Raw genomic sequence first — 13718 nt, forward strand, 5'->3', positions numbered from 1 at the left:
CAGTGGCTTCACCTGGATGACGGACACATCGTGCAGCCAATCAGTGTGAAGGCTCACCCGACCCGGGGTTCATATGAAGAGTGTTATTGGGCAAAGTGCCTCTGTTTGTGTGTGTGCGTGTGCGTGTGCGTGTGCGTGTGCGTGTGCGTGTGCGTGTGCGTGTGTGTGTGTGTGTGTGTGTTTGCGCGCACGCACCTTGGTGAAGAGCCTCCACCACTGCCAGTTCTTCAGTACCAGGTAGCAGGCACAGTTCCTCTGTAGAACCTTCATGGCTGTCAGCTGCTGCTGGCGCTTACTGAACGCCCTGACCACACACACACACACACATAGAGGAACCTTCACATATAGGCTGTATGTGGTGAGTGCTTTCGAACGACGACGCAAGAAATTGATAAAGAAATCGACTTGGAAGTCATGTTGGGTATGTGCTGTTACAAGGTGCTGTTGTTATTCACCGCGAATGGGACAGTGTGAATGTGTGAGTGTGTGTGTGTGTGTGTGTGTGTGTGCGTGCGTGCGTGCGTGTCTTACTTGCGGCCCAGGAAGCCCCTGCTCTGGGCCTGAAAGGCGATGATAACCACAGTTAGCTTCAGGTCTCTCTCCTCCTCCAGCTGGGCCAGAACTCCGGTCCTGAAGAACATCTTACTCTGACCTATGCGGTACAGGTTAGGGTCCAACTCCAGATGCTTCACCTGGGAGAGGAGAGGAGAGATAGAGGAGAGATAGAGGATAGGAGAGATAGAGGAGAGGAGAGATAGAGAGATAGAGAAGAGGAGAGATAGGAGAGGAGAGGAGAGGAGAGGTGAGGAGAGGAGAGGAGAGGAGAGGAGAGGAGAGGAGAGGAGAGGAGAGGAGAGGAGAGGAGAGGAGAGGAGAGGAGAGGAGAGGAGAGGAGAGGATGATTCACGTTTCTGAACGGGGGGACTGACCACAGCTTGGAACATGCTTAGAACATGCTTCTTTAGTTTATACAGCATAGTGTCACCTACTGTATGTTTAAGCATGGCTCAAGTGTAACCACACCAGCCTGCTTGGTCTGTGTCTGTCCTCATCTGCCAGGTTGGCAGCAGTGAATGTTATCTTGTCTCTCTAAGACTCAGCTTTTTTTATTGGGTTTTTGATTGTTGGTGGTTTCTCATTTCTCATGAATACGGATCTGCCACGCTATTATCTCTGTGTATTCATTTCATTTTGTATGTGACATTGATTGTATATGTTTTGGTGTATTTAGTGTATTTTAATGAGAGTAATGACTCTATTTTAGTGAGAGTATGGCCCCTTAATTGATGTATTTGTATTCTGGTTCTGGAGTCAGGAGTGGATCTCCACATACAGCCTATTAGTCCGGTAGCTTAGCGAAATTATGTGGACGCGGCGGACAAAAGCGCCAAATTTTTTCCACATGCTTTCCATAACCATACGTTTAATTTTGGAAGGGGGGCCACGTCATCAAGATGTCAGAAGGCGGCCATCTTGGCATTCAAAGATGGCCGCCATGTAATATCTATAAGTGCCGCTATCTCGGCTTCTAAGCCACTTAGAAGGTCAATCTTGGTGTCAAAATATACATTATCTGGGTCAAGGAATACAATAAGGTCATTGAGAATATCACTAGATGTTTATTTGTGCCAATATCAAATAAATACGGTCATTCTAGCAACATATTTACATAATCTTCAACTTCAAATTATCTGTCACTGCAAAGAGTGTGCAATTCCAGTGTGCCTTCTGACATGAGCATCTTGCACCACAACCCTTTTTACAACCGCACTTTACCAGTTAATTGCAGGCTTTTGACGCCATAGGTAGAGTGCTCCACACAGGAAGCCAGACCTGGTTGTCGACATCCAATGTCCATCCCCATCCTTCTGGACTGGGTGTTGGCTGCTGGGCCAGTTCAGACGTGGCCCAGATCCCAGACTGGTATACAACTCGCTTCACGTGCTGCAGCAGTGAATCTTGCGTTGGTGGAATGTGTTCCATCGTTTTGTTCTTCTGGCAGAACCATTCTCGCCGTGCTTCCTTGACAGATTCCAAATCACTTGTTTTGTCATACATGATGACTGTAAAGCGCTCAAGAAGCTGAAAGTGTTGGGCATCTATGGTCACATTAGTGTATGGATTTTCTGTCATGTAGGTGAAGGCCTGGGTGACCTCAGGGTAGGAATTCCAAGCCGCCCATGCTGACTTCTTCCCTTTCCCACCGAATGCTGATGTTGTGTCACAGCCTGTGTAACAGTGGAAGACCGGAAGTGCTGTGGACTTGTCTTTGCCCAGAGCATGGCAGATGGTGTTTATATGAACATTGGTGTAGTTTTTGGTCTTCATTACATCTGGCATCACAGTGGTTGGCACAGACATTAGCCACTACATGCTGCCATGTAACCATGAAGAGGCAGACACCAGGATAGTGATTCACCTGCTTGATGCCCTGGTACATGGCTGTTCTACCTGCTTGATACGCACTGTGGATATGGATGTTGTTGTTATCCTCATCGGTAAGTTCCATGCCCTGCTCACCAAGTATCCAGCTGCAGACATCTGGGTCGCTTTTGGCACTGGCAAAAACTACACCAATGTTCATATAAACACCATCTGCCATGCTCTGGGCAAAGACAAGTCCACAGCACTTCCGGTCTTCCACTGTTACACAGGCTGTGACACAACATCAGCATTCGGTGGGAAAGGGAAGAAGTCAGCATGGGCGGCTTGGAATTCCTACCCTGAGGTCACCCAGGCCTTCACCTACATGACAGAAAATCCATACACTAATGTGACCATAGATGCCCAATACTTTCAGCTTCTTGAGCGCTTTACAGACTTATAGCTTGTTACGTAGACAGCTCTAGAATTGCACTTCATGTAGTCATAGCACTTTATAGTACACATGTATAATATATTATATAGTATAGTATAGTATGTATAGTTTACATAGATACTCCACTGTTACGTTCTTAGTCTACGCATGATTCATGATAACTACGTTTTATATATGTGATGTATGCCATGCTTTTGTTATTGCTTAATGTAAGTCGCTCTGGATTAAGAGCGTCTGCTAAATGCCTAAATTGTAAATTGTAAATTGTACAGTCATCATGTATGACAAAACAAGTGATTTGGAATCTGTCAATGAAGCACGGCGAGAATTGTTCTGCCAGAAGAACAAAACGATGGAACACATTCCACCAACGCAAGATTCACTGCTGCAGCACGTGAAGCGAGTTGTATACCAGTCTGGGATCTGGGCCACGTCTGAACTGGCCCAGCAGCCAACACCCAGTCCAGAAGGATGGGGATGGACATTGGATGTCGACAACCAGGTCACGCTACCCATGGCGTCAAAAGCCTGCAATGAACTGGTAAAGTGCGGTTGTAAAAAGGGTTGTGGTGCAAGATGCTCATGTCAGAAGGCACACTGGAATTGCACAGCTCTTTGCAGTTGTAATTGTGACAGATAATTTGAAGTTGAAGATTATGTAAATATGTTGCTAGAATGACCGTATTTATTTGATATTGGCACAAATAAACATCTAGTGATATTCTCAATGACCTTATTGCATTCCTTGACCCAGATAATATATATTTTGACACCAAGATTGACCTTCCAAGTGGCTTAGAAGCCGAGATAGCGGCACTTATAGATATTACATGGCGTCCATCTTTGAACGCAAAGATGGCCGCCTTCTGACATCTTTATGACGTGGCCCCCCTTCCAAAATGAAACATATGGTTATGGAGAGCATGTGGAAAAACTTTGGCGCTTTTGTCCGCCGCGTCCACATTTTGCTAAAATATGGCCTTAAGCTGCCGGACTATATTGGTTTATTTTACCGACACCCAGTTGATTTCCCACCTATTTAAGGGTTTCAAGGCCATACCCATGTAACTTGAGAAAGCCTGAAGGGGCGAAACGTTGTTTTATAGGTTGAAATAAAGACGGGGAGCAGAATTATATTGTGTACGGACATTCCATTTTTTTTCTTCATTTGATTACAGATCTGGCCCAGGGCAGGCAGTGGAAAACGACCCATTTAGCAAACAACACTGGCACATTTACAGTGATGACGATGACAGTCAATGTTCACTGACTGTTCTGGATAAATATCAATTCAGAAATGGTATAATAACAATAAATCGGCTGAACAATGTCCCGTGAATTTGGTTGTCATCTGTTTGACCAGCTGAGGGTCGTTCAGGACGCAGAGAGGACAGCTAGGGTGTGATCGCAGGTGACATTACAGAGCAAAACATCTCCATCCAACTCACCATGAGAGAGCAGGCCTGCTTGCCATCCATGAAGCCCTTGGGGATGGCGCTGGCAGCCAGGATCTCATACCTGCACCCGGGACAACAACAACAAGCTGCTGATCTCTAAACACACGCACAGTCATGCTCAAATTATAGTCCATCACGTCAAGGGGTTGATTGCCAAAAAGAACATATTCACAAGCTAAACAAAGCGTCGCACCAAGACGCATTTGTAGATCTGTCCTTTCGGTAAGCAAAACCACTGCACTAACACTGGATGAATTAGGCTTCGCACACGCACACACACACACAGCACACACACAGCACACACACACACACACACACACACACACACACACACACACACACACACACAGTTCCCTGACCTCTGCCTGAACTCCTGGAAGACGATGCGGTTGGGGAACCCCTGTCTGCAGATTCGGATGCCCTCCAGCACGCCGTTACATCTGAGCTGGTCCAGCACCAGGTGGGCGTCCATCTTGCCTGCCTGTGAGTGACCAGCAGAGCATGGATAGGTTTATGATTTAACCCAACAACCTGTACAGTAACCAGAGCATGGATAGGGTTATGATTTAACCCAACAACCTGTACAGTAACCAGAGCATGGATAGGTTTATGATTTAACCCAACAACCTGTACAGTAACCAGAGCAGAGAGAAACACAAACATTGGTTCTCACTAGAACGACTGCTGGTTCAGTAAACAGGTTCAAGTTCAGAGAACATGAAACAGAAAAAATTATGTGTTTAAACTAAGTATTGGTCCTCCTACACTGAAATTCAGAGTTCATCTTTAACAGAAATTGTACAAACATTTAGGCAGCCGCAGGTTATGAGGCTATGGCTATGGTCTAAACGTCACAATATAACTTAGAAATAACAGGAATGTACAGTAAGTACATTAAATAAGTTGAATCTTTCTACGTCAGCCTCTCACCCTCTTCTCGTGGTTGGGGATGATGCAGCGGACAAAGTTGGGCTGGGTGTTGTGCAGGGTGGTCATCAGCTTGGCCAGGGACTCCTTGTAGAGCTGGCCCACCGTGCGGAACATTCCCTTCTTGGAGCGGCTGGTGGAGCTCTCCTTCATCTTAGTCAGGGTGTCCAGACCTACCACATGGTCCACTAGAACATTATGCATGCAACAGTAATAGAATATCATCTTAGTCAGGGTGTCCAGACCCACCACATGGTCCACTAGAACACATGCATGCAACAGTAATGGAATATCGAAGGAGGAGAGGCCTTTTATTAGGTGCTAGTATACAAAAGCGACTAACGTCAAAGTCAAAGTCGTATGATTAGTAACACACGTTTCCGCAGTGAAATTTGTTCTCCGCATATGACCCATCTCTTGGAGCGGTGAGCCGCAGCCAAGGAGCGGTGAGCTGCAGCCGTGCCGTGCTCAGGAATAATTTGATTAGTAGATTTGACCCCCCCAATTCAACCCATTGATGCTGAGTGTCAAGCAGGGAGGCATTGGGTCCCATTTTTACAGTCTTTGGTATGACCCGGCCAGTTTCAGGGCGGACACTCAAACCACAAGGCCACTGAGCTGATTTCGACCTATGCGGTCTTCATCAGAGTCATCGACTCTGAAGGTCTTGAAGGTCGGACTCCGGACTCGAACCCGCGACACGCTGTCCGGCTGGATTACCGGCTATATTTATGGAATTTCTTTAGAAATATATTTTAAAAATCATTTCATGTGGTATTCTTTTGTGAAAGCTTTTTTTAAATGTTTTTTATAATAATTAAAAACAAAATGTAGAAAACAAAAAAACTAATAAGAGACCCATAAAAATGTGTCTGCGACCCACAAGCGGGTCCGGGCCGACTGTTTGGGAACCAGTGGTGTACAGTGTACAGAATGTACAGTAGACTGACCGTCCTTCCACATTTCCTGGATGAAGTTGCTGGAGGAGTTGTTGAGCAGAGCGGTCACGTTGTCGTTCAGAGGGTCCATGTTCTTGGTCAGCCAGTCGGCTGCATTGTAGTCCACCTTGAGGAACAAGGAGACACAGCAGCTACCATAACACCACACATCCACGTCAAAAACCATGTAGCCTTCCTCTCACTCTGTGTTGATTACAGTGGTGGACGAGTTACTGAAATATTTGATTTAAAAGTATCAATACTACCATATAGAAATACTCTGTTACAAGTAAAAGTCTGGTATTCAAAATTGACTTGACGTAAAAGTACAAAAGAAAAGGCATTAAAATATACTTAGTATACCAGAGTATCAAAGGTAAAAGCACGCACGTCGCATTATGCAGAATGTCCCATTTAGCAATTTTGTACAGTTTACATTTTATGTACAGTATAAAATCCTTTGAAAATAGCAGATATAATATATGCGTTGTGAGCGGTAAAAACATTTTTAGATGGGGGTCCATGGCCAAAAATGTACATATCATTGTAGGGGGTCTTGGCACAAAAGCAACTGATTTGTAGAATAAATGGGTTATCCAGGGGAGTACAAACAGTTGTTGTTGCTCACCGCGCCAGCGTAGTGCAGCACAGAGAAGATGAGTTTGAGCTGCTTGGGCTTGTTGAACTTGACGTGGCCAGTGTGTGTGTTCACCAGCTTCTCCACAAAGGACAGGTCAGTGGCCTTGGGGAACCAGCACTCCTCATCCAGCAGCGCCAGGATGCCTGGAGGGTCTTTCTGTAGGAAACGGTGAAGGCTCAATTGTAATGAAAATACGTACAATAAAATTAAATATTTTATTTCAATTCCAATTCCATTCCATGGAAGACGAGAAGCTGCACCTCGAGGGTTTATCCTCTAATTCAAATAATTTCTAAAATTAATACGATTATTGTGCCGAATGGAATATATATTTCATATGCCGCCAAAATACTACTATACATACTAAATGAATTGATAAAGACAACAACTAAGGACTTTTTCTTTTAGTTCATTTAGTAATAGTCTCACGTGGCCAGACTGTTTCCTCCAACAATTTTCAAATGCTTCCATTACATTCTGGAGCACGGAAGCTCTGAAAATGAAAGCGGATGCTTCTTGTTTTGTCTTTACAGTCGCACAAATTTGTCTCAATACAGATCAAAAGTAAAAACCTATGCCATCTTCCTATCTCGGATTTCGGGAGGTGTAGTTCCGGACATTCTGAGGTTGTCTAGGTACGAGAGTCTCGTTTGGAAAATACACAATTCTATTTCGGTCACTTACATTTTTTCTTTTTTTGTAAAGCCTTGGGTTTATTAACTAGATGTTTTTCTTCACATCTAGTGTTTGTTGTTTGGCAATAGATAGAGTGAGCTAGACTAACCTTGTTCTCGATGAGTTCGATGCAGGGCTCCAGGTCAAGGCCAAAGTCGATGAAGTTCCACTCGATGCCCTCCCTCTTGTATTCCTCCTGCTCCAGGATGAACATGGTGTGGTTGAACAGCTGCTGCAGACGCTCGTTGGTGTAGTTGATGCACAGCTGCTCAAACGAGTTGTCCTGCGTGGAGGAGAAAGGGCACGTCAATATCCAGGGTTCCGTTTGTTAAACAAAAAGAGGGTCTCGGGGCATAAACGGATTAAAAACACCTTAAATATTGTATCTATTTTAGAAATAGTTCATCTTTTACTCAAGCGGGACAATGCCCGTCGCAAGTTGATGCGACAGGTCATTATGTTTGGTCCACCCCCTTGAATTTATGGAATCCATGTGCAAATAGAAAAACAACATAATACTTAAAGGTTGATATGAGCATCAAATCAATATTTTAAATGTTTCATTTGCACATGACAAATGTCATCATCAACTTGCAAAGGGAATTGTCCCTCTTAAGTAAAACTGTTTCTAAAATAAATAAAATATTTAAGGTGTTTTTGTCTTTAATGTGTGGGTCATAAAAAAAAGATGCAAAAAGTAGCAATATGTGTATCTGTAGGCCCTACGGAAGTTACAATCGTTTCATTAATACTATTAATATTTTCTGTTTGTCATGAGCATATTGAATGGGTATTAGGGCAGAACTTGGGCTGGTAGCCCTCAGCTAGGTGGCAAATTTGAAAGTACATCTTGGTTAAAAAAAGGTTGGGAACCCCTGCCGTCGGGGCTCTGTCTGCTCTATGCTATGGGGGCGGGGCTGCCTGGGAAACGACAGGGGAAAATCCACAAATAGACCATGGTCAGTCATTTGGGATCAATATAAGTATAGGAAAAAAGGCGATGACTTGTCCTTTAAAAGCAGAGGCATGGGCACCCTCCTACCACACACCCCCCCTCCCCCCAGAAAATCTAACTCTAATCATATCAAAAGCATTTGAAGTGGGCTAAATAGCTTAATCTTTACAGGGTCAATGAATAACAAGCTTAGCAGGGTCAATGGATACAAGTGAAGCTAAAATTAGGGAAGTGGAAAACTCACTGCTTCTGAAAATAACATGTGATGTGGGTGAGTGACTGATATTATTTGAAAAACAGTGCATAACACTACTGTCTTGTCAGATTCGGGATATGATTATAATATGCTTTTGGGTAAGTCTGATGGCTCGGGACCACAATGGAAACTTGGGATTCGGGACCACAAATGGAAACAAGCCCCTATGCTGTTCTGTTTTTTAACAATCATTGTAAACCGTACCTCTGTACAATCTGCAAACTGTTAATAAAGTAATCAATCAATCAATCAATCAATCAATCAATCAATCAATCAATCAATCAATCAATCAATTGTAAATAATGGTGTGATGTTATGGCCTCATGACGGCCGTCTGACTTGGTCAGAACGGACATAATATAATGGTGACACTCAGAATAAAAGCAGCAGGTTTGAGGCCTCACCTCGAAGATCTCAAAGCCGGCGATATCCAGGATGCCCAGGAAGGTGGAGGACTGTTTCTTGCTCTTGTCGAGAGTCTTGTTCACCCTGAGCAGAATCCAACGGAACAGTCTCTCATACATGGCCTTAGCCAGAGCCTCCACAGCACAATCAGCCTGGAGAGAGAGATTGGGGGAGAGGTGTTGTTTCACTAGCAGTTTTTAGGTGCGACTAAAAGTTATCATATTTTCAACGCTTCCGGGTACATTAATGTAAAAGTCTCTCTAGGTTGTCCTCAAACGAACCCAATTTGTTTTTACAAACCTTGTGTAGCCCTGTTTTAAATTATAATATTTAGCCTTTTTAAATCAAGCTAGTCCCCACTCCAGAGACTTGTTGTACAACTCTGTGGTTACACACAATTAATTCTGTGTCATTCTGTATGAGCCAGGCAGTGTGTGTGTAGTCATTCACTGTTCTGACAGTCTGTACCACCCTCTCTCACTACTGTCTGCGCGTCGAAAGGTCAATGGCTAGAGAGGTCAAAGTTGAATTTTGTTCAACCTTGAGCGACGTGGCAAACCGTAGAAACCTGAAAACTTCTTGAATCTCCCGGATTTCTCACGGCCAACCCTGGTAATTATCAACAGTCACGAGGACCACAATAGCTGAGAGAGACAGGTAGTAAGTAAGTAGTAAGCTACAAAAGTGAAATGCAGTGCAGAGAGCGGCTTCTGGGACGTGTCTGAAACCCGTCTGGTGGAATCACAAGTATGGAATCACGTCCGTCCGTGACAGACTTTTAAAATCTTGTAGTGTGTGCATGTTTAAGATGATAAAGAACAGAATCCTTAAGAGAAGGATTATCCTTATGTGAATGATGCAACCCAATTTCAATATCAGTTAGTATTTTTAAACTGTGACTGCTTTAAAACTGTTTTAGGTCTGTGAGATCAAGTGTACCTGCTGCTTGGTCTGAGCTTTCTGCACCACCTCTCGGCCCACTTTGATGCGAGGTGTGAGGATGGCCCGAGTGAAATCCACCACGCTTATGCCCTGCAGGTGACAAACCTTCTGGGCCGCTGGAGAGAAGAGATCCAACATAGATTGGAGAACAAAACAAAATGATAGCCTACAAGGTGACTATCAATAAGCATACAAACATTTGATATTATTGAACGCTGCAGACGTTATTGGAAAGTAGAGCTTCAGAAGTGGTAATTGACTGAATTAATGGATATCTCAAATATAAGAAGTCTACATTTTTCTGAGAAAAATGTGCTAACAAAAACAGAAAAAGCACAGCACAGTCCCCTGTATTGACTGCTAGTTATATTGTGTGGTGTGTGTTTGGTTAACTAGCTCTAGCTAACTTAGCTCTACTGTTAGCATCTTGACATGTTGTATGTTACCTGTATTGTCAGGCAAGGTGGCTTGTTCACTGTTCCTTTCCATTACAAACCTAATGTTACCCAACTGCAGCACAGTGGACACCACCTTAAACATCCCTACAATACAAGGAATTGAAGTACAAAAAAGAAAGAAAGAAAGAAAGAAAGAAAGAAAGAAAGAAAGAAAGAAAGAATTAGAGAAGCAATCATTTCAGCTACAACTAATGACAATTATTGCATAATTGTTTGAATCTTTTCCATTCATATGTATAAAAACTGGATGAAAAATGGATAACGATGTCATATTTCCATCATTATCTCCATGTCATGCCCGCACTCTTACCTGGTGTTACTATTTTGCGCATTTAGGGCAATGCAAAATGTATAGGAAACTAGAAAAAGTGCCCTTCTGGGCACAGGTCTCCACCAGGAGGATAGGAGTGTGTGTGTGATGTTTGGCAAAATGTTTAGGAGCAATATAAACGTGTGTGTGTATGTGTGTGTGTGTGTGTGTGTGTGTGTGTGTGTGTGTGTGTGTGTGTGTGTGTGTGTGTGTGTGTGTGTGTGTGTGTGTGATGCGGCTTGGCCTGTTGTAGCGCCACCATGAGGCTGATTTGAAAACTGTCAAGTGGCATTTCTTCCAAAGCCTAGTGGGAATATGCATGCACAGTTTCACCACAATCGGACGCTGCGTTGAGTAGTTGTGGCGATTTGTACAAAACGGGAACAAAGCGGGCTACTCCTGAAAAGTTTAGAAGCCCATCGTAGCCAATGAGGGTGGATTATGAGAAATCAAACAAACCCGTCTTGATCACATGACTATGGAGAGCATGTGTACCGATTTGCATGAAATTTGGATAAAATCTGAAGGAGTAATATTAGAAAATGTGTTTTACATATGTCGGCCTCCTGGTGGCGCTATAAAGAGCAGATGTGAAGAATTCCAGGCAAAGGTTTTTCCTTGGCCTCTAGGGAGTTGGCATACAAAGTTATCCACAGATCCGTGCAGTTAGAGGTAAAACACTTTTCGGCCAGTTATAGCACCACCATGAGGCTGAGTTGAAAATGTTCATGTGGCATTTCTTCCTCGGCCTAGTGGGAATGTGCGTGCACAATTTCACGGAAATCACACGATGTGTTCATGATTTGCAGCATTTTGTTTGAAACTGAGCACTCCTGCGAACTTTGGAAGCCAATCTTAGCCAATAAGGATGGAGTCTGAGAAATCTGAAAGACCTGTTTCGTTGAATGGCTCTAGAGAGACTGTGTACCAATTTGCGTGATGTTTGGACAAAATCTGTAGGTGTACTGTCCAAAAACTTGTTTTGCACAAAGCGGCCTCCTGGTGGTGCTATAACAGGCCGTTCTGAAAATTTTGGGGCAGAGGTTCATCGTTGGCATCCAGGGAGTGTGTGTGCATAATTTGGCATCGACCGGGTTAACGGTGCCGGAGATTAGCTGTTCACAGACGGACGGACGGACGGACACACACACGGACGGACGGACGGAGTGCAAAACATACTCTCTCCCCATGCCTTCGGCCTGGTGGAGACAAATATCCGATCTACAAGCTCACAATGCATTAATTGTGATGTGTTATGTGTGTGTACACTACAGTACATAGATCATCTATTTTCCCTGATTTTGTACATTGTTTTAAGAAAGTAAAATATGAATTAGCTTGTTTTTGCAATAGTTGAAAATTATTTATTTTGATTATTGGTGTAATTTGTAATTTGCCATATCTACCCTGTTCATTTTTTGACATTCAACACCAAAAACACAATTAAATCATTCAATAGTCACAATTATTTGTAAGACAATCATTGTCAATTGTCAAAATTAAATAAAATGTTGTGTTGTACTAAGTCAACTCTAGTGTTGAATTATCTGAGTCAGTGTTTCTTAAAGTGGGTTCCAGGGACTCTCTGGATTCAGTGGCCAGTCCAGGCCTGCAGCAGCGACAATACAGAAATGTGTGTGGGGAGGAATTAATTGGCATGATGACTACATTGGGGAGGAAAAAGGGGTAAAAAACATAATAGGCTTCTTAAAAAAAAACCTTGAAAATGTAGAAGTCATTGGTTTGGGTGAGTTGGATGAAGGTGTTGTCGTCTTAGCAGTGAACCTACCTAGTCTCTCTTCCTCGGTGAAGCCCATGATCTCCATGGCCTCCAGCGTCTCATCAAACATCTCATCATCCTCCTGGCCTGGAACCTCCACGTGGCCATCGATCAGGAAACGATACCCGCCAAAATCCTCCAGGAGCAGCTCCTCTACTCGCACACGTGGTGGAAGAAGTACTCTTATTTATTACTTGAGTAAAAGTATCAATGCCACCGTACTCTGTTACAAGTAAAAGTCTGCTATACAAAAGTATTGGTATAAAAATATACTTGGAGTACCAAAAAGCAAACATACTCATCATGCAGAAGTTTCCAAATGTATAACATCTTTTGAAAATAGCAGATCTACAAGCTTGTAGATCTGCCATTTTCATATAGTCAAAGTATAGTGTATGATTTGTAATAATCTAAATCTACAAAGTAACAAGTAACAAGTAGTTTTCAAATAATTGTAGTGGAGTAAAAAGTACATTTGCCTCTGAGATGTAGTGGAGTAGAAGTAAAAGTATTGAAATTGGATATAAATACAACACACGCACGCACGCACGCACGCACGCACGCACGCACGCACGCACGCACGCACGCACGCACGCACGCACACACGCACGCACGCACGCACGCACCCTTGCAATCAGGCCACCAGAATCCACATAGTGACGATGGTAAGAGGGTTTGCTCACCTCGCATCTTATCTTTGGCTCCTGCCACCATGTAGTAGAAGATATGGAAGGATCTCTCGATCTTGGCCTGGCGAACACAGCGAGATTTCTCCAGCAGGTCTGGTCCGGTCAGGAGACGGTTAAAGACAAACAAATCATTTCAAATGTGTGGGTTCTTTCTTTGACCCTTCTCTGTGTTTAGCCTCAAGTTAACACGCTCCAGGCTAGGTTTTATGTCCGGAGAGAGGTCATTTCAACGATGTCTGAAATACAGCAAAGATGATGGTGCCCCTAGTGTCCAATCCCTTCTGCCATCTGTTTCAAAGAACTTACTCAGTGGAAGACTAGAGACTACAGCTGTGATGTACTAGTCATATTGTATAAAGTAAACATACTCTACCATACATCTATCTATAACTGCACCATGTCTCTGTGTGTGTAATCCACGTAACTCGGGAACCGTTCCCCCCACCGACTTCAAATTCGACGTTCACA

General features: G+C 43.6%; 1 protein-coding gene across 1 annotated transcript in view; it reads right to left on the bottom strand.

Moving 5' to 3' along the window:
- LOC306937047 (myosin-14-like) overlaps window positions 1-13718 on the bottom strand; it is a gene marked incomplete at its 3' end in the record, with an annotated part of 48104 nt that overhangs the window by 24335 nt on the left and 10051 nt on the right. The window contains exons 10-23 of the mRNA XM_079520722.1: window positions 13245-13343; window positions 12571-12714; window positions 10460-10555; window positions 10011-10129; window positions 9071-9223; window positions 7565-7738; window positions 6769-6936; window positions 6153-6267; window positions 5206-5390; window positions 4635-4756; window positions 4267-4336; window positions 532-692; window positions 196-304; window positions 1-12 (exon numbers count right to left, since the gene is read on the bottom strand). The exon at window positions 1-12 is cut by the window's left edge and continues 120 nt beyond it. Of these exons, the coding sequence (XP_079376848.1) occupies window positions 1-12; window positions 196-304; window positions 532-692; window positions 4267-4336; window positions 4635-4756; window positions 5206-5390; window positions 6153-6267; window positions 6769-6936; window positions 7565-7738; window positions 9071-9223; window positions 10011-10129; window positions 10460-10555; window positions 12571-12714; window positions 13245-13343 (1727 nt within the window). The remainder of the gene's footprint in view (window positions 13-195; window positions 305-531; window positions 693-4266; window positions 4337-4634; window positions 4757-5205; window positions 5391-6152; window positions 6268-6768; window positions 6937-7564; window positions 7739-9070; window positions 9224-10010; window positions 10130-10459; window positions 10556-12570; window positions 12715-13244; window positions 13344-13718) is intronic.

The sequence above is a fragment of the Electrona antarctica genome (genome assembly GCF_951216825.1).
Source record: "Electrona antarctica genome assembly, chromosome: 14".
NCBI classification, from domain to species: domain Eukaryota; kingdom Metazoa; phylum Chordata; class Actinopteri; order Myctophiformes; family Myctophidae; genus Electrona; species Electrona antarctica.